This window comes from Octopus sinensis, unplaced genomic scaffold (genome assembly GCF_006345805.1).
Source record: "Octopus sinensis unplaced genomic scaffold, ASM634580v1 Contig15615, whole genome shotgun sequence".
Classification (NCBI taxonomy): domain Eukaryota; kingdom Metazoa; phylum Mollusca; class Cephalopoda; order Octopoda; family Octopodidae; genus Octopus; species Octopus sinensis.
In genome coordinates, this window is record NW_021833826.1 from 19,028 (window position 1) to 39,145 (window position 20,118).

A 20,118-nucleotide genomic window follows, 5' to 3' on the forward strand; every position below is an offset into this window, starting at 1 on the left:
TTGTTGGGTACAAACACAGAGCTCACAGCAAAAGAAAACAACTTTGGGATCTTTTCGGTATGAACGGCAAATTTTTCCAGTGGTGTCATATGAAATTGTCTCCCATAATTATGACCTTAGTATCGATCTATTGCATTTCAATCTGTTTTAGGGTTAGGGGTGGGGGAAAGGGTATATTTTTTTTCTTCACAAATGTAAATAAACCCAATCTGTTTCTTAAACGAGGGGCATATTCATACGGCACAGAATGTTTTCGCCTCAATAGACGTCAGTGATTGGTTGAAATTGCAGAAATTGAAGAAAAACAACAACAAATATCTTACAAACTATAGAATTTTCTCAATAAAGCCAAGAAAAAAAAATGTTTTATATACACATTCTACCAGTATACAAAGTTTAAAAGTGTTTAATTACGTGGAAATTATTTTTTAAAAAACTGCCAGTCAAACCGAACAGATCCGACTATACAACACATTGCCCACAAATGCAGGAACCATGTTCAGGGTAGTTAATTTAATTCATAGGATTTCTCCCTTTCAAATGTCCCCCTCGTCAGCCTTAATTTTGTTTTCTTCACTATTGAATATATTGTTGTCCATTTTGATTTCATCAGCATCAACTTGGATGTCGTCCCCCTAAAACAGAAAAGGGATCTTCACCTTTTGACCTACATATTTCAAAAATAACTTTTTGTAACTAAACACTTTCAAACTTAGGACACTTGTAGAATGTGTCATATAAAACGTGTTTTACTCTTAGCATTTTTGAGAAAAACTTGGATACACGATGTGTGACTGGAAATCGAACTTGCAACCTTACGATTGGAGGCATATACTCTACCGACTAGGGGGCCATATACTCTAGCCACTTCACAGTGAAATGAGTGGAAAACGGCTAAGTATTTAGAGAAATGTTGAATCGATTCATCTATATACAGAATGTTGTAAAAGTTTCAAACCCTCAATGGATTCTGACCCATGCAAACATAGACATTAAATGGATGACAGTGTTGATGTTGTAAGATTTGCAATGTTGAATTACTATGTCATTTAATGATTCTCTTTATCTCACTGCTTCTTTTTCTATTTCAGAATATCGCATCATGGTGACGTAAAAGAAATTTCTTCGTTCAGACATGCCCCTGATATTTCTGTTGACTTTCATCAATTAGAGGAAGACCATATGTTCATAAGGCACATTCATCAACGCATCGACTTCTTTGTATAAATGAAATCTTCAACAAACGATGGGAAAATATTTCTTCTGGACAATGTAATTAACAGCAACATTTACTTGCCTTCACTGTTTGGAATGTAAAAAAGGTGATTGCTTGGTTAATTAAGCTTGGATAAATTTACAAAAGTTTTAACTGTTTACATCTGCCGTTTTAGATATTAAGCAAGAACACAGATGAAAGAAACACAGTGTTAAATTATTCTCTGAAAATACTGACACAACTGGACACAGATATCGTCGTTTAACGTCCGTTCTCCATGCTAGCATGGGTTGGACAAAAATCGTTATCATTGTGTTACGTATGAGAAATTAGTATCTTATAATGAATGATTTAAGAAAACCAAACAAACCTGATTCAGGTGAGAAGCCATATCACTGTGATATCTGTGGTAAAACATTCACTGAAGAAACAGTCTTGACCAAACACAAATGCATTGATACAGGAGAGAAATCACATCACTGTGATATCTGTGGTAAATCATTCTCTAAAAATAGTCATTTGACTCGTCACAAACATATTCATACTGGAAACAAAGCATATCACTGTGATGTCTGTGGTAAATCATTTTCCCGAAATTGTCACTTGATTAATCACATACGTATTCATACAGGGGAAAGACCATATCGTTGTGATATCTGTGGTGAATCATTTTCTCAAAGGAATCACTTGACTAAACACAAACTTACGCATACAGGAGAGAAAGCATATCATTGTAATATTTGCGGTAAATCATTCTCTCAAAGTAGTTCTTTGACTATTCACGTACGTACACATACAGGAGAGAAGCCATATCATTGCAATATCTGTGGTAAATCATTCTCTCGAAGTAGTGACTTGTATAGACACAAACGTACACATACGGGAGAAAAACCATATCATTGTGATATCTGTGGTAAATCATTCTCTCGAAGTAGTGACTTGTATAGACACAAACGTACACATACGGGAGAAAAACCATATCATTGTGACTTCTGTGGTAAATCATTTTCTGAAAGTGGTCACTTGACTAATCACATACGTATTCATACTGGGGAAAATCCATATCATTGTGATATCTGTGGTGAATCATTTTCTCATAATAACTCTTTAACTTATCACAAACGTGTTCATACAGGTGAGAAGCCATATCATTGTGATATCTGTGGTAAATCTTTCTTTCTAAATAGTAACTTAACAACACACAAACGTATTCACACAGGAGAGAAGCCATATCATTGTGATATCTGTGATAAATCATTCTCTAGAAATAATCATTTGACTCGTCACAAACATATTCATACTGGAGAAAAACCATATCTTTGTGATATCTGTGATAAATCATTTTCATGTAATAATGACTTGAGTAAACATAAACGTATCCATACTGGGGAAAAGCCATATCAGTGTGATATCTGTGGCAAATCATTCTCTCATAGTACCACTTTAACTAGTCACAAACGTATTCATACAGGAGAAAAGCCATGTCATTGTAATATCTGTGGTAAATCATTCTCTCAAAAAGGCTACTTAAGTACACATTGGAGTATTCATACACAAGTGTAACTGTATCAATATCAAAATTTATTAAAACATGACAACAATTATGAACATTTTGTCTGCTAAAAGACAGGGTTTATTCCTCTTCAAGCTTGATATTATCAACTTCAGTTTCTTGGATGTCAAAATGAAATTCATGAATCACAACTTCAATATCATTTATATATCTAAATATGTCAACACAGAGATGACTTTGATTTCTGAAGAGGATTGTGCTGGATTTTTGAGGAATTTGTTATGAGAGAATAAAGGAATGGGAATGAGGAATAAAAGTTTTAAGTGACATTGATTTTGTCTTTGTTGTGTTTTCATCATCATCATCCTCTAACATCCATTTTTAGCATCCGTCTTCTATGCAGGCTTTGATGGGAAAGTGTGACATGAGCTGGCAAGCCAGAGTGCTGCTCCATGTTCCTGTCAGATTGGGCTTCGTTGCTTTGGCTCTCTGCCCTTAACCCCTTCAATACCAACCCATGTGAAACCACCTCTGGCTCTGTAGTGCAAATGTCTTGTTATCATAAATTTTGAATTAAAATCTTCCACCAAACCTTAGTCACAATTTATGTTCCTAACACTATCTTAATGATAATGAAGTTATTTTACTAAATTCTTTGTTATATTTAAAATTAATTGAAGGAAACACAGAGCATCTCAACAGAAGTATGCTAACAAAAGGGTTAAAATATATAATAGAGAAACAATTCTTAACCCTTTTGATACCAACCTACCTGAAACCACCTCTGGCTCTGTAGTGCAAATGTCTTGTTATCATAAGTTCTGAATTAAAATCTTCCATCAAACCTTAGTCTCATTTTATGTTCCTAACACTATCTTAATGATAATGAAGTTATTTTACTAAATTCTTTGTTATATTTAAAATTAATTGAAAGAAACAGCATCTCAACAGAAGTATGCTAACAAAAGGGTTAAAATATATAATAGAGAAACAATTCTTAACCCTTTTGATACCAACCTACCTGAAACCACCTCTGGCTCTTTAATATAAATGTCTTGTTATAAATTTTGAATTAAAATCTTCCACCAAATCTTACTCATAATTTATGTTCCTAACACTAGCTTAACGATAATGAAGTTATTTTACTAAATTCTTTGTTATATTTAAAATTAATTGAAGGAAACACAGAGCATCTCAACAGAAATATGGTAATGAAAGGGTTAAGATACATAGCGCATTTTATAAATATTCCTGTTCAAGAATCATAACAGTATCAAACAAGTAGTAGCGCTTTCAGTTGTGTATTTAATTTGATATATGTATTTGTGTGAACATGATATCAGTCTGACAACTAAAATAATAGAAATCTTGTATTTTGAGTATTTTTTTATATGAGGCAGAAGCATGGACTCCCCTCTACGAAGAAATAGAAAAGCTGAAATTTTTTCGCATGTGGTGTTTCAAGCACAACATATGCAGCAAAATGGCAAGATAAGACATTAAATGTAAAAATTTTAGTAAAATGTGATATGTCCAGTATCCAAGGCATACGGATGAGAATTCAGTGCAGATGGGTAGGAGATGTTTTCCAAAGACGAAATGATCACATTCCAAAAATTCTTCTGTAAGGCCAACAAGTGGCAGAGGAACTCGTCTGGTCCCCGTGCCGGTGGCACGTAAAGAGCACCATCCAAGCGTGGTCGCTGCCAGACTCCTCTGGCACCTGTTGCTCGATTAAAGGCGGTGCTCCAGCATGGCTGCGGTCAAATGACTGAAACAAGTAAAAGAGTAACACTTTTGTTCCTGGTTAATTTAACGTATATATTTCTTTACTGGCCACAAGGGGCTAAACATACAGGGAACAAAGGGATTAAGTCGATTACATTGACCCCAGTGCGAAACTGGTACTTTATTTGTAGACCCCGAAAGGATGAAAGGCAAAGTCGACCTTGGCGGAATTTGAACTCAGAACGTAACGGCAGACGAAATACCTATTTCTTTACTACCCACAAGGGGCTAAACACAGAGGGAACAAACAAGGACAGACAAAGGGATTAAGTCAGTTACATCGACCCTAGTGCGTAACTGGTACTTAATTTATTGACCACGAAAGGATGAAAGGCAAAATCGACCTCGGCGGAATTTGAACTCAGAACGTAACGACAGACGAAATACTGGTAAGCGATTCGCCCAGCGCACTAACGTGTCTGCCAGCTTGCCGCTTTTTTAAATTTTACGTATAGCTTAAGGTGCAGGCTCAGTGGTTAGAGCGTCGAGCTTACGATCATGAGGTTGTGAGTTCAAATCCCGGACCGGGCTGCGTGTTGTGTTCTTGAGCAAGACACTTTATTTCACGTTGCTCCAATTCACTCAGCTGCAGAAATGAGTTGCGACATAACAGGTGCCAAGCTGTATCGGCCCCTTTGCCTTTCTCCTTGGATAACACTGGTATGCATGGGTGATTGCTGGTCTTCCATAAACAACCTCGCCCAGAATTGTGCCTGGGAGGGTATCTTTAGAGGTGCAATTCCATGGTCTGTGTCGTGACCGAAGTGGTCTCAAGGTCCACAACATGGTGGGAGATAGAGAGGGTGGGTCATGATGAGTATTCCAGATAACGTCTGGATAGAATGCGACGTCACATGTGGGATATTCAAAGTGTAATTAGCTTTAATGATAACAAAGTGGGAGGCGGCCCCATGACACTGTGTATATTTCAATGGAAGCATCCTCACCACAACTGAATGGATGGTTATGAAACAATAGAGGGGCAGTCATCGTTAATCGCCTGGAAGCCTTTCAGCAACATGCAACCAAGAGAATACCCTCCATCAGGCATTTGCCATATTCTGAAAGCCTTACTTCCCTGGGCATAGATACATTGAAACTCTGACTTGGCAGATACCCATAAAATTATTAACCATCTTACTAACAATAAGTCTGAGCACCTTTTCAAACTCCATCCATCTAACACCCATGGACATGTTTACAAAGCCAGAAAACAGCACAGCTCCCATGACTTTTGGAAACATTTTAGAATACCCTCCATCAGGCATTTGCCATATTCTAAACGCCTTACTTCCCTGGGCATGGACACATTGAAACTCCGTCTGGCAGCTGACTTGGCAGACACCCATAAAATTATCAACCATCTTACAAACAATAACTCTGAGTACCTTTTCAAACTCCACCTGTCTAACACCTGTGAACATGTTTACAAAGTCAGAAAACAGCACAGTTCCCATGACTTTCGGAAACATGTTTTCACGCTAAGAGTTGCTGAAGTATAGAACAAAACGCCAGCATCAGTTGTTAGTTGTCGGACCACTGCATCCTTCAAAACTTCCATGCTTCCTGAGATTCTCCAACACTACACCTGACTTTCTCCCCTCCATACACATGCAAGCATCTATCTGACTCATACACTGTTCGCTTCCCAGACATTTGTACATTACTGCATATGCTTTATACGCACTTTTGACAAGTTGTGGTGCACCTGAGCACTGTATACAATAATTTCATTATTATTATTAGATCAGGGTGAAGTGTGGAGGAATGATAGTGACCAGAATGTAAGGAAGTGAAGGACCGGAAGTGGAAAAACACGATGTCGTGTATCTTACTTTCCCTTGCTTTTCCCTCTGGCTGAGTAGACCTGTATCTCCCCTATAGCATCAGACGTGGGTGACATGCAACATATTTACATCTATACATATGTTGGCACAAACCGAAAAGATCCTTATCCATTTTATAGCGGAGCGACTATCATTGTGGAGCACTGACTTAATGACACACTATAATTTCATCAGTATGAAAGAAAGAGGGGTCACCATCTTGTTCGTAACAACAAGAAAATAGAAGTTCACGAGACGTTTGTAATAAGTCATAACTCCAAGCTTAAAACATTACATGAATACCGTAAATCCTTGAGTATAATCCACACTTTTTTCCCCAAAATTTAAAGGTCAAAATCCCTAGTGCATACTATATACGAGGTTAAAAATGAAAAACATTTTCTAAGCAATGTCCGAGTCTCTGCTGTCCGGCAATGTTTACTTGATGCATTTTGTGATGTCGGGTGCAAAAATACGTTAAGCTAAGCCTGAAAGCAATGAAGTCATAAAAGAATCATCCATAACTTGCAGTAAGAAACATTTATTAAAATAAAAGCATTCAGAACACAGGATAACATGTAACAAAAACAATTTGCAAACATATTTACATTCCCATATAACAGTTAAGAACATCACCATTATTGTATTACGCATGCACGGAAGTGTTTGTTCAACTGGGTGCTGCTGGCTTAATTATGCATGGATTGTGCTTAATAGTTTAGCGCTAATAGTTCATCCTGCTGAATTTTTGGAAAGCATTCACATTTCATTTGAAAAACATGTCCTACCAATCTTCACTGAATTCTCATCAACATGCTTTGAATACTGGACATATCACATTTTTCTAAGATTTTTACATTTGATGTCTTATTTTGCCATTTGGTTGCATATGCTATGGTGCATACACCACATTTGAAAGGTTTGGAGATTTTCTATTTCCCTATCGAAGTGAGTCCCTGCTTCTGCCCCAGACATAAACACGCTCAAAATACGAGACTTGTATACACTTATTCTAGCTATCAGACTGACATCCTGTCCACACACACACATATATATATATATATATATATATTTATATATTTATATCAAATTACAAAATAAGAAAATGGAGGAACAGATTAATTTCAATCATCAACTTCCAGATAATACCAATTCATATAATTTATTAATTAATTATTTAGGAACATCCAGATCAAACAGAATAAAACAGTACACATCAATGAGTAAGATAATACCATAAGAACAATACATATAAATAAATATAAATATAAAAATATAAAATGTTCTTATGGTATTATATTACTCATTGATGTGTACTGTTTTGTTCTTTATTATTCTGTTTGATCTGGATATTCCTAAATAATTAGTTAATAAATTATATGAACTGGTATTATCTGGAAGTTGATGATTGATAGAAATCTATTCCTTCATTTTCTTATTTTGTATTATGAATTTGAGGTAAAACATTTTACCTTTGCCCATATAATACATGAATTAATTGCATTGCAATTCTTAGCATTTATGTATTAGCCTTTCTGGGTACTTTACTGGCAGTATATTGGATAAATGATATCCCATAGTGGGTTACACTCATAACCCCTATCTCACTTTATGTATCAAATTAAATACACAACTGAAAGCGCTACGACTTGTTACATGCTGTTACGATACTTGAACAGGAATATTTATAAAATGCGCCATGTATATTAAGAGCATATAACCAAAGAAACCAAGCCAAACCCACATTTGACTGATATTTGTCCTCATCTTGTTGTTCACACAACATTTCAGCTGATATATTCTCCAGCCTTCATCAGGTGTATTGGGGAAATTTTGAAGCTGGGTTCTCGTTCCTAAGGTATTTCCCCAAGACACCTGATGAAGGCTGGAGAGTATACCAGTTGAAATACTGTGTTAACAACAAGATGAGGACGAATATCAGTCTAAAGTAAATAACGTACATAATTCCGAATCTCTCAAATATAGAACGACACAATCCAGGTCTGACTGGAACCTGGAGAAGCACTCTGGCTTGCCAGCACCTGTCACACTTTCCCATCCATGCCTGGATGGTAAGGATGATGGAGATGATGATGATGATCAAAACACAACAAAGACAAAATCAATGTCACTTAAAACTTTTATTCCTTATTCCCATTCCTTTATTCTCTTATAACAAATTCCTGAAAAATCCAGCACAATCATCTTCAGAAGTCAAAGTCATCTCTGTGTTGATATATTTAGATATATAAATGATATTGAAGTTGTGATTCATGAATTTCATGTTGACATCCAAGAAACTGAAGTTGATAATGTCAAGCTTGAAGAGGAATAAACCCTGTCTTTTAGCAGACAAAATATTCATAATTGTTGTCCTGTTGTAATAAATTTTGATATTGATACTGTTACACCTGTGTATGAATACTCACATGTGTACTTAAGTGGCTTTTTTGAGAGAAAGATTTACCACAGACATCACAGTGATATGGTTTCTCTCCTGTATGAATACGTTTATGGACAGTCAAGTCACTATTTCTAGAGAATGATTTACCACAGATATTACAATGATATGCTTTCTCTCCTGTATGTGTATGTTTGTGATGAGTTAAATCGCTATTTAGAGAAAATGATTTACCACAGATATCGCACTGATATGGTTTCTCTCCAGTATGGAGAAATTTGTGACTAGTCAACTGACTATTTCTAGAGAATGATTTCCCACAGATAATGCAATGAAATGGCTTCTCCCCTGTATGTGTATCTATGTGACCAGTCAAGGAACCACTTCGGGAGAATGATTTACCACAGACATCACAGTGATATGCTTTGTCTCCAGTATGAATATGTTTGTGACGAGTAAAGTTACTATTTTCAGAGAACGATTTACCACAAATATCACAATGATATGGCTTCTCTCCTGTATGTGTACGTACATGACTAGTCAAGTGACTACTTGAGAGAATGATTTACCACAGTTATCACAGTAATATGGCCTCTCACCTGAATCAGGTGTGTTTGGTTTTCTTAAATCATTCATTATAAGATACTAATTTCTCATACGTATCACAATGATAATGATTTTTTCAATTCTATGAATATATCTGTGTCCAGTTGTGTCAGTATTTTCAGAGAATAATTTAACACTATGTGTCTTTCGTGTGTGTTCTTGCTTAATATCTAAAACGGTAGATGTAAACAGTTAAAACTTTTGTAAATTTATCCAAGCTTAATTAACCAAGCAATCACCTTCTCTACATTCCAAACAGCGAAGACAAGTGAGTGTTGCTGTCAATTCCACCGAGAAAAAATATTTTCTTATCGTTTGTCGTTGATGCATTGATGAATGTGCCTTATGAATATATGGTCTTCCTTTAATTGATGAGAGTCAATAGAAATATCAGAGGCACATCTGAAAGGAGAGATTTCTTTATCGTCAACATGATGTGATATTCTGAAACAGAAAAAAAGAAGCAGTGAGATAAAGAGAATCATTAAACGACATAATAATTCAACATTGCAAATCTTACAACATCAACACTGTCATCCACTTAATGTCAATGTCTGCAGGGGTCGGGGTTCATTGAGGCATTGAAAGTTTTAAAATATATGAAAATGGTTGGAGGGTGAAATTTCCGTTTTTTATATTATTGTATTTAAATTCTCCAGTAGAGCTATTTATTGGAGCATAGCAGAAATACAATCGTGTAAAGGGAAATAACCACACAACACCTCAACCTCGCTTCTTTTAAATTCTTAATTAAGGTGCTTAATTACTGATTCGTTGCTTATTTGTGAATACGGTAAGTTGATAAAGATTTCCTTTAAGGCTGTAAAGGTGATACTACTACTACTACTAATAATAATAATGTAAATGATAGAATTATGTGAACTTCTCTCGATATTACAGTAATTATTTTTCGAAGCGGGAACCTAACAACAATTAAGAAAATATGTTTACTCGTCTTAATTAATAACTTCCAAACTGAAATGTTGCTCTGTTGTTTATGAAAACCTATGAATCACCGTTACATGTGATATAAAGGAAATTAATTGGTAATACGAGAGTAAAATAGTTTAATTGATTAATTAGTAAAATTAGGGGAAACCGATTGAAGAATACCATATTAATTAACGTTGTCCTGTTGTTTAAGAGGTTATATTAATAGTAATGATGCAGGTTTGAAATTTTGCCGAGGCCTGCAGTGTTTGAGGGGAGCACGAAGTCGAATACATAGAACCCAGTATTTCCCGAAAAGGATGAAAGGCAAAGTCGACCTCGGCCGTATTTTCAGTCAGGAGTTTCCGCTGAGGTCGACAGTGACTTTCCTTCGTTTCGGGGTCGCTATAATAATAAAAAGGCAATCTTTCGTCTCTAGTAGACCTTTCCGAAAAAATTTTTTTTGTTTTACATATGGGCTTGCGGGAAATTTTGAAGTAATGAGAGCGAAAGAGACTAAGAGAAAGCCATTTTTATGACGAGGGAAGTTCTTTTGAAGTTACCGTGCATGGCAAGCATTGATGTACATGTGTGTGTGTGTGTTTGATGAGGTGTGGGAGACAGACAGTATGTTGTGTAAGTGAAGTGCTTCTGTTAGTGTGTGTGAAAGAAAGAGATAACTGAAATTTTTTACTTGGTGTATGTGTATATGTATGTATATTACTTGAAAAGTTCCCGCAAGCCCATATGTAAAAAAAAAATTTTTTTACGGTGTGGTGTGGTGTTGAAGGAGTGTGACGGAGCGGGAGGGAGCGGAAGTGGGTCTTGCAGGGCGCATGCGCCGGCGGAAGCTGAAGTGACAGACAGAACGCACGTGCGGCATTGACCAAGCCAGACAGACTTGAGAACGACGCCAACACGACAAGAGGCTAGCAAGTTGGCTGAAGGCGAATCCGACTTCATCTCCTCAGGTAAGACCAAATTACACTTCTAATTCTTTCCTTGTTCTGTTACGCTCCTTTCACCACACGTATTACATAGGGAAATCGACGTAAAGTTCTACTAGAGACGAAAGATCGCCAATAATAATAGTGTTGATGAGAATAATCTTTTGTACTTTAGACACGAGTTCAGGAAATTGGCGGGAGAAGCGGACGTCGCTTCCATGGAACAATGTGCGCTAATGTTTCTTGTTTGTTTTTACCTCGAAAGGATGAAAGCCAAATTCTACCTGGATGGGATTTGAACTTTTAGAGTGAAGACGGACGAAATGCTGTTATGCATTTTGTTCGGCATGTGAACGATTCTGCTAGTATAACGTATTATTGCATATGTATTGGGTTGTCCGGAAAGTTCGTGCCGATTTTTGAAGGAAAGAAAAAGGTCAATAAATACTTGCCAATACATTTTTAATCAACCAAATATGAACCGTTTTGTTGCACAATGCGTCTCCATCTTTCCTTTAACTTGAAAATACCCTCTTCCCAGAATTGAGGTGGTTTCATGCCAAAGAAAAAAGGTAATGGAGGAAAACAGGTTAGAATTTAGAGAAATGTAGAAACGCTTCATCTATGTACAGAATGTTGTGAAAGTTTCAAAGCCTCAATGGAATCTGACCCCTGAAAACATAGACATTAAATGGATGACAATGTTGATGTAAGATTTGCAATGTTGAATTACTATGTCGTTTAACGATTCTCTTTATCTCATGCTTCTTTTTTTCTACTTCAGAATATCACATCATGTTGACGTTAAAGAAATCTCTTCATTCAGATGTACCTCTGATATTTTGATTGACTTTCATCAATTAAAGGAAGACCATATATTCATAAGGCACATTCATCAACGCATCAATGACAAACGATAAGAAAATATTTCTTCTACGATGGAATTAAGAGCAACTTTTTTGTTGCCTTCACTGTTTGGAATGTAAAAAAGGTGATTGCTTGGATAAATTTACAAAAGTTTTAACTGTTTACATCTGCCATTTTAGATGTTAAGCAAGAACATAGTGTTAAATTATTCTCTGAAAATACTGACACAACTGAACACAAATACATTCATAGAAATGAAAAAATCATTATCGTTGGGATACGTATGAGAAGTTTTTATCTTATAATGAATGATTTAAGAAAACCAAACAAACCTGATTCAGGTGAGAGGCCATATCACTGTGATATCTGTGGTAAATTATTCACTGAAGAAAGAGTCTTGACCAAACACAAATGCATTGATACAGGAGAGAAACCACATCATTGTGATGTCTGTGGTAAATCATTCTCTCAAAGTAGTTCTTTGACTAGGCACGTACGTACACATACAGGAGAAAAACCATATCATTGTGATATCTGTGGTGAATCATTTTCTGAAAGTGGCCACGTGACTATGCACAGGCGTACTCATACAGATGAGAAGCCATATCATTGCAATATCTGTGGTAAATCATTCTCTCGAAGTAGTGACTTGTTTAGACACCAGCGTACACATACGGGAGAAAAACCATATCATTGTGATATCTGTGGTGAATCATTTTCTCAAAATAACTCTTTAACTTATCACAAACGTGTTCATACAGGTGAGAAGCCATATCATTGTAACATCTGTGGTAAATCTTTCTTTATAAATAGTAACTTAACAATACACAGACGTATTCATACAGGAGAGAGGCCATATCATTGTGATATCTGTGATAAATCATTCTCTACCAATAGTCATTTGACTCGTCACAAATATATTCATACTGGAGAAAAACCATATCATTGTGATATCTGTGATAAATCATTCTGTAGGAATAGTGACTTGACTAAACATAAACGTATTCATACTGGAGAAAAACCATATCATTGTGATATCTGTGATAAACCATTCTCTAGGAATAGTGACTTGACTAAACATAAACGTATCCATACTGGATAAAAACCATATAATTGTGATATCTGTGATAAATCATTCTCTACGAATAATCATTTGACTAATCACAAACATATTCATACTGGGTAAAAACCTACATTTTATCTATTCACACACTTATTCATATAGGAGAAAAGCCATATCATTGTGATGTCTGTGGTAAATCATTCTTTCAAAAAGGCTATTTAAGTACACATTGGCGTATTCATACACAAGTGTAACTGTATCAATATCAAAATTTATTAGAACATGACAACAATTATGAATATTTTGTCTGCTAAAAGACAGGGTTTATTCCTTTTCAAGCTTGACATTATCAACTTCAGTTTCTTGGATGTCAACATGAAATTCATGAATCACAACTTCAATATCATTTATATATCTAAATATATCAACACAGAGATGACCTTGATTTCTGAAGAGGATAGTGCTGGATTTTTGAGGAATTTGTTATGAGAGAATAAAGGAATGGGAATGAGGAATAAAAGTTTTAAGTGACATTGATTTTGTCTTTGTTGTGTTTTCATCATCATCCTCTAACATCCATTTTTAGCATCCGTCTTCTATGCAGGCTTTGATGGGAAAGTGTGACATGAGCTGGCAAGCCAGAGTGCTACTCCATGTTCCTGTCAGATTGGGCTTGGTTTCTTTGGCTCTATGCCCTTAACCCTTTCAATACCAACCCAGCCAAAACCAGTTCTGGCTCTATAGCACAAATGTCTTGTTATCATAAATTTTGAATTAAAATCTTCCACCAAACCTTAGTCACAATTTATGTTCCTAACACTAGCTTAATGATAATGAAGTTATTTTACTAAATTCTTTGTTATATTTAAAATTAATTGAGAGAAACACAGAGCATCTCAACAGAAATATGGTAATGAAAGGGTTAAGATACATGGCGCATTTTATAAATATTCCTGTTCAAGAATCATAACAGTATCAAACAAGTAGTAGCGCTTTCAGTTGTGTATTTAATTTGATATATGTATTTGTGTGAACATGATATCAGTCTGACAACTAAAATAATAGAAATCTTGTATTTTGAGTATTTTTTTCATATGAGGCAGAAGCATGGACTCCCTTCTACGAAGAAATAGAAAGACTGAAATTTTTTCGCATGTGGTGTCTGGAGCACAACATATGCAACAAAATGGCAAGATAAGACATTAAATGTAAAAATTTTAGTAAAATGTGATATGTCCAGTATCCAAGGCGTACGGATGAGAATTCAGTGCAGATGGGTGCAAGAGATGTTTTCCAAAGACGAAATGATCGCATTCCAAAAATTCTTCTGTAAGGCCAACAAGTGGCAGAGGAACTCGTCTGGTCCCCGTGCCGGTGGCACGTAAAGAGCACCATTCAAGCGTGGTCGCTGCCAGACTCCTCTGGCACATAAAAGGCACCCGCTACACTCACGGAGTGGTTGGTGTTAGGAAGAGCAGCTAGATGTGATGTCTTGGGAAAGCCATTGCCTAGATCCATCTGTATGGCGTAAAATGTGTCACGATGCCATGTGAAGAATTTGAGTTGATGAAAATGAACAGTAGCAGGCCTATATCCTCCAACCAACAGACACATTCGCTCAATCCTTTGCACAATCGACGTCCCCATTGCAACTTCATGGCAAAATCCATTTCTGGACTTGGATTCCAGCAATTGCCAGGACCGCTGGACTGACTCCTGTGCAGGTGGCAAGTGAAGAAACATCATTTCGACCCTGTGCTTGAGGAGACATATTGAGTCAAGTACACCAACATCAAAATCAATGGAAACTGCAACTGTGATCCCTGTGCCAGTGGAATGTAAAAAGCACCATCCGAACGTGGCCGATGCCAGCACCGCTTTGACCGGCTTCCTTGCCGGTGGCATGTAAAATGCACCGAACCGATCGTGGCCGTTGACAGCCTCGCCTGGGATATGGTGGCCGTTGCCACTGCTGCCCCGACTGGCCTCGTGCCGGTGGCACATAAAAATCACCATCTTATCGTGGCCGTTGCCAGCACCGCCCCGACTGGCCTCCGTGCCGGTGGCACATAAAGAGCCCCCACTACAATCATGGAGTGGTTGGCGTTAGGAAGGGCATCCAGCTGTAGAATCACTGACAGATCAGGTTGGGCCTGGCACAGCCTTCTGGCTTCCCAGTCCCCAGTTGAACCGTCCAACCCATGCCAGCATGGAAAATGGACGTTAAATGATGATGATGTCACATATGTACACATACAGGAGAGAAGCCATATCAGTGCAATATCTGTGGTGACAGACGACTTATAGACAGGAATTTCACTGAGCAAAGAAAGGAATTCCGATTAGTCACAAGGGAGGGCTGAGAATTCAGATGGCCATTTGTGTTCACCCCAAACGTGTGCAGTTGATGAGAGCGGGATAAACAACAGGTGCAGGAGTGGCTGTGTGGTAAGTAGCTTGTTTACCAAACACATGATTTGGGTTCAGTCACACTGGGTGGCACCTGGGCAAGTGTCTTCTACTATAGCCCTGGGCTGACCAAAGCCTTGTGAGTGGATTTAGTAGATGGAAACTGAAAGAAGCCCGTCGTATATATGTATGTATGCGTGTGTGTGTCTGTGTTTGTCACCCTAGCATTGCTTGAGAACCGATGCTGGTGTGTTTGTGTCCCTGTTACTTATCGGTTTGGCAAAAGGAGACCGATAGAATAAGTACTGGGCTTACAAAAAGAATAAGTCCTGGGGTCGAGTTCCTCGATTAAAGGCGGTGCTCCAGCACGGCCGCGGTCAAATGACTGAAACAAGTAAAAGAGTAACACTTTTCTTCCTGGTTAATTTTACGTATATATTTCTTTCTTGCCCACAAGGGGCTAAACATAGAGGGAACAAACAAGGACAAAAGGATTATGTCGATTACATCGACCCCAGTGCGAAACTGGTACTTTATTTGTCGACCCCGAAGGGATGAAAGGCAAAGTTGACCTCGGCGGAATTTGAACTCAGAACGTAACAACAGACGAAATACTGGTAAGCGTTTCGCCCGGCGCACTAACGTGTCTGCCAGCTTGCCGCTTTTTTAAATTTTACATATAGCTTAAGGTGCAGGCCCAGTGGTTAGAGCGTCGAGCTTACGATCATGAGGTTGTGAGTTCAAATCCCGGACCGGGCTGCGTGTTGTGTTCTTGAGCAAGACACTTTATTTCACGTTGCTGCAGAAATGAGTTGCGACATCACAGTTGCCAAGTTGTATCAGCCCCTTTGGCTTACCACTTGGATAACACTAGCATGCATGGGTGATTGCTGGTCTTCCATAAACAATCTTTCTAGGTGCAATCCCATGGTCTGTGTCGTGACTGAAGGGGTCTCAAGATCCACAACATGCTGGGTCATGATGAGTACTCCAGATAACGTCTCAGTGGATAGAATGCCACATCACATGTGGGATATTCAAAGTGTAATGAGCTTTAATGATAACAAAGGGGGGGGGGAATGACACTGTGTATATTTCAATGGAAGCATCCTTACCACAACTGAATGGATGGTTATTAAACAATAGAGGGGCAGTCATCGTTAATCGCCTGGAAGCCTTTCAGCGACGTGCAACCAAGAGAATACCCTCCATCAGGCATTTGCCATATTCTGAACGCCTTACTTACCTGGGCAAGGATACATTGAAACTCCGATATTTGGCAGACACTCATAAAATTTTTAACCACTAAAAATAACTCTGAGCACCTTTTCAAACTCCATCCGTCTAACACCCGTGGACATGTTTATAAAGTCAGAAAACAGCACAGCTCCCATGACTTTTAGAAACATTTTAGAATACCCTCCATAAGGCATTTACCATATTCTGAACGCCTTACTTCCCTGGGCAAGGATACATTGAAACTCCGACGTCTGGCAGCTGACTTGGCAGACACCCATAAAATTATTAACCATCTTATTAACATTAACTCTGAACACTTTTTCAAACTCCACCTGTCTAACACCTGTGAACATGTTTACAAAGTCAGAAAAAAAGCATATCTCCCATGACTTTCAGAAACATTTTTTCACGCTAGGAGTTGCTGAAGTATAGAACAAAACGCCGGCATCAGTTGTTAGTTGTCGAGCACTGCATCCTTCAAAACTTCCATGCTTTCTGAGATTTGCCAACACTACACCTGATTTTCTCCCCTCCATACACACACATGCATGTATCTGACTCATACACTGTTAGCTTTCCAGACATTTATACATTACTGCATATGCTTTATACGCACTTTTGACAAGGTGTGGTGCACCTGACACTGTATACAATACCCTCCATCAGGCATTTGCCATATTCTAAATGCCTTACTTCCCTGGGCACGGACACATTGAAACTCCGACGTCTGGCAGCTGACTTGGCGGACGCCCATAAAATTATTAACCATCTTATTAACAATAATTCTGAGCACCTTTTCAAACTCCACCTGTCTAACACCTGTGAACATGTTTACAAAGTCAGAAAACAGCACAGTTCCCATGACTTTCGGAAACATATTTTCACGCTAAGAGTTGCTGAAGTATAGAACAAAACGCCAGCATCAGTTGTTAGTTGTCGGAGCACTGCATCCTTCAAAACTTCCATGCTTCCTGAGATTCGCCAACACTACACCTGACTTTCTCCCCTCCATACACACACATGCATGTATCTGACTCATACACTGTTAGCTTTCCAGACATTTATACATTACTGCATATGCTTTATACGCACTTTTGACAAGGTGTGGTGCACCTGACACTGTATACAATACCCTCCATCAGGCATTTGCCATATTCTAAATGCCTTACTTCCCTGGGCACGGACACATTGAAACTCCGACGTCTGGCAGCTGACTTGGCGGACGCCCATAAAATTATTAACCATCTTATTAACAATAATTCTGAGCACCTTTTCAAACTCCACCTGTCTAACACCTGTGAACATGTTTACAAAGTCAGAAAACAGCACAGTTCCCATGACTTTCGGAAACATATTTTCACGCTAAGAGTTGCTGAAGTATAGAACAAAACGCCAGCATCAGTTGTTAGTTGTCGGAGCACTGCATCCTTCAAAACTTCCATGCTTCCTGAGATTCGCCAACACTACACCTGACTTTCTCCCCTCCATACACACGCAAGCATGTATCTGACTCAAACACTGTTCGCTTCCCAGACATTTGTACATTTCTGCATATGCTTTATACGCACTTTTGACAAGTTGTGGTGCACCTGAGCACTGTATACAATAATTTCATTATTATTATTAGATCAGGGTGAAGTGTGGAGGAATGATAGTGACCAGAATGTAAGGAAGTGAAGGACCGGAAGTGGAAAAACACGATGTCATGTATCTTATTTTCTCTTGCTTTTCCCTCTGGCTGAGTAGACCTGTATCTCCCCTGTAGCAGCAGATGTGGGTGACATGCAACATATTTACATCTATACATATGTTGGCACAAACCGAAAAGATCCTTATCCATTTTATAGCGGAGCGACTATCATTGTGGAGCACTGACTTAATGACACACTATAATTTCATCAGTATGAAAGAAAGAGGGGTCACCATCTTGTTCGTAACAACAAGAAAATAGAAGTTCACGAGACGTTTGTAATAAGTCATAACTTTTATCATTGGAGGTAATGTGTTAACATACAAGGTTAACTGAAGGAAAGCTTAAAACATTATATGAATACCGTAAATTCTCGAGTATAATCCACACTTTTTTCCCCAAAATTTAAAGGTCAAAATCCCTAGTGCGTACTATTTACGAGGTTAAAAATGAAAAACATTTTCTAAGCAATGTTCGAGTCTCTGCTGTCCGGCAATGTTTATTTGATGCATTTTGTGATGTTGGGAGTGAAAATACGTTAAGCTAAGCCTGAAAGCAATGAAGTCATAAAAGAATCATCCATAACTTGCAGTAAGCAACATTTATTAAAATAAAAGCATTCAGAACATAGAATAACAAGTAAAAAAAACAATTTGCAAACCTATTTACATTCCCATATAACAGTTAAGAACATCACCATTATTGTATTACGCATGCACGGAAGTGTTTGTTCGACTGGGTGCTGCTGGCTTAATTATGCATGGATTGTGCTTAATAGTTTAGCGCTAATAGTTCATCCTGCTGAATTTTTGGAAAGCATTCACATTTCATTTGAAAAACATGTCCTACCCATCTTCACTGAATCCTCATCAACATGCTTTGAATACTGGACATATCACATTTTTCTAAGATTTTTACATTCGATGTCTTATTTTGCCATTTGGTTGCATATGCTGTGGTGCATACACCACATTTGAAAGGTTTGGAGATTTTCTATTTCCCTATCGAAGTGAGTCCCTGCTTCTGCCCCAGACATAAACACACTCAAAATACGAGACTTGTATACACTTATTCTAGCTATCAGACTGACATCCTGTCCACACACACACATATATATATATATATATATATATATATATTTATATCAAATTACAAAATAAGAAAATGGAGGAACAGATTCATTTCAATCATCAACTTCCAGATAATACCAATTCATATAATTTATTAATTAATTATTTAGGAACATCCAGATCAAACAGAATAAAACAGTACACATCAATGAGTAAGATAATACCATAAGAACAATACATATGAAGAAATATAAATATAAAAATATAAAATATATGTTCTTATGGTATTATATTACTCATTGATGTGTACTGTTTTATTCTGTTTGATTTGGATGTTCCTAAATAATTAGTTAATAAATTGTATGAACTGGTATTATCTGGAAGTTGATGATTTATAGAAATCTACTCCTTCATTTTCTTATTTTGTATTATGAATTTGAGGTAAAACATTTTACCTTTGCCCATATAATACATGAATTAATTGCATTGCAATTCTGAACATTTATGTATTAGCCTTTCTGGGTACTTTACTGGCAGTATATTGGATAAATGA

The 20,118-nt window shown here is 37.4% G+C and overlaps 1 protein-coding gene across 1 annotated transcript in view; it reads left to right on the forward strand.

Annotated features, from left to right (window-relative positions):
- The window catches only part of LOC115230482 (zinc finger protein 271-like), a 34,472-nt gene that overhangs the window by 2,384 nt on the left and 11,970 nt on the right, over window positions 1–20,118 (forward strand). The window contains exons 2-3 of the mRNA XM_029800647.2: window positions 1,092–1,431; window positions 12,299–13,182. Coding sequence (XP_029656507.2) covers window positions 12,378–13,182 — 805 coding nt within the window. The 5' untranslated portion in view covers window positions 1,092–1,431; window positions 12,299–12,377. The remainder of the gene's footprint in view (window positions 1–1,091; window positions 1,432–12,298; window positions 13,183–20,118) is intronic.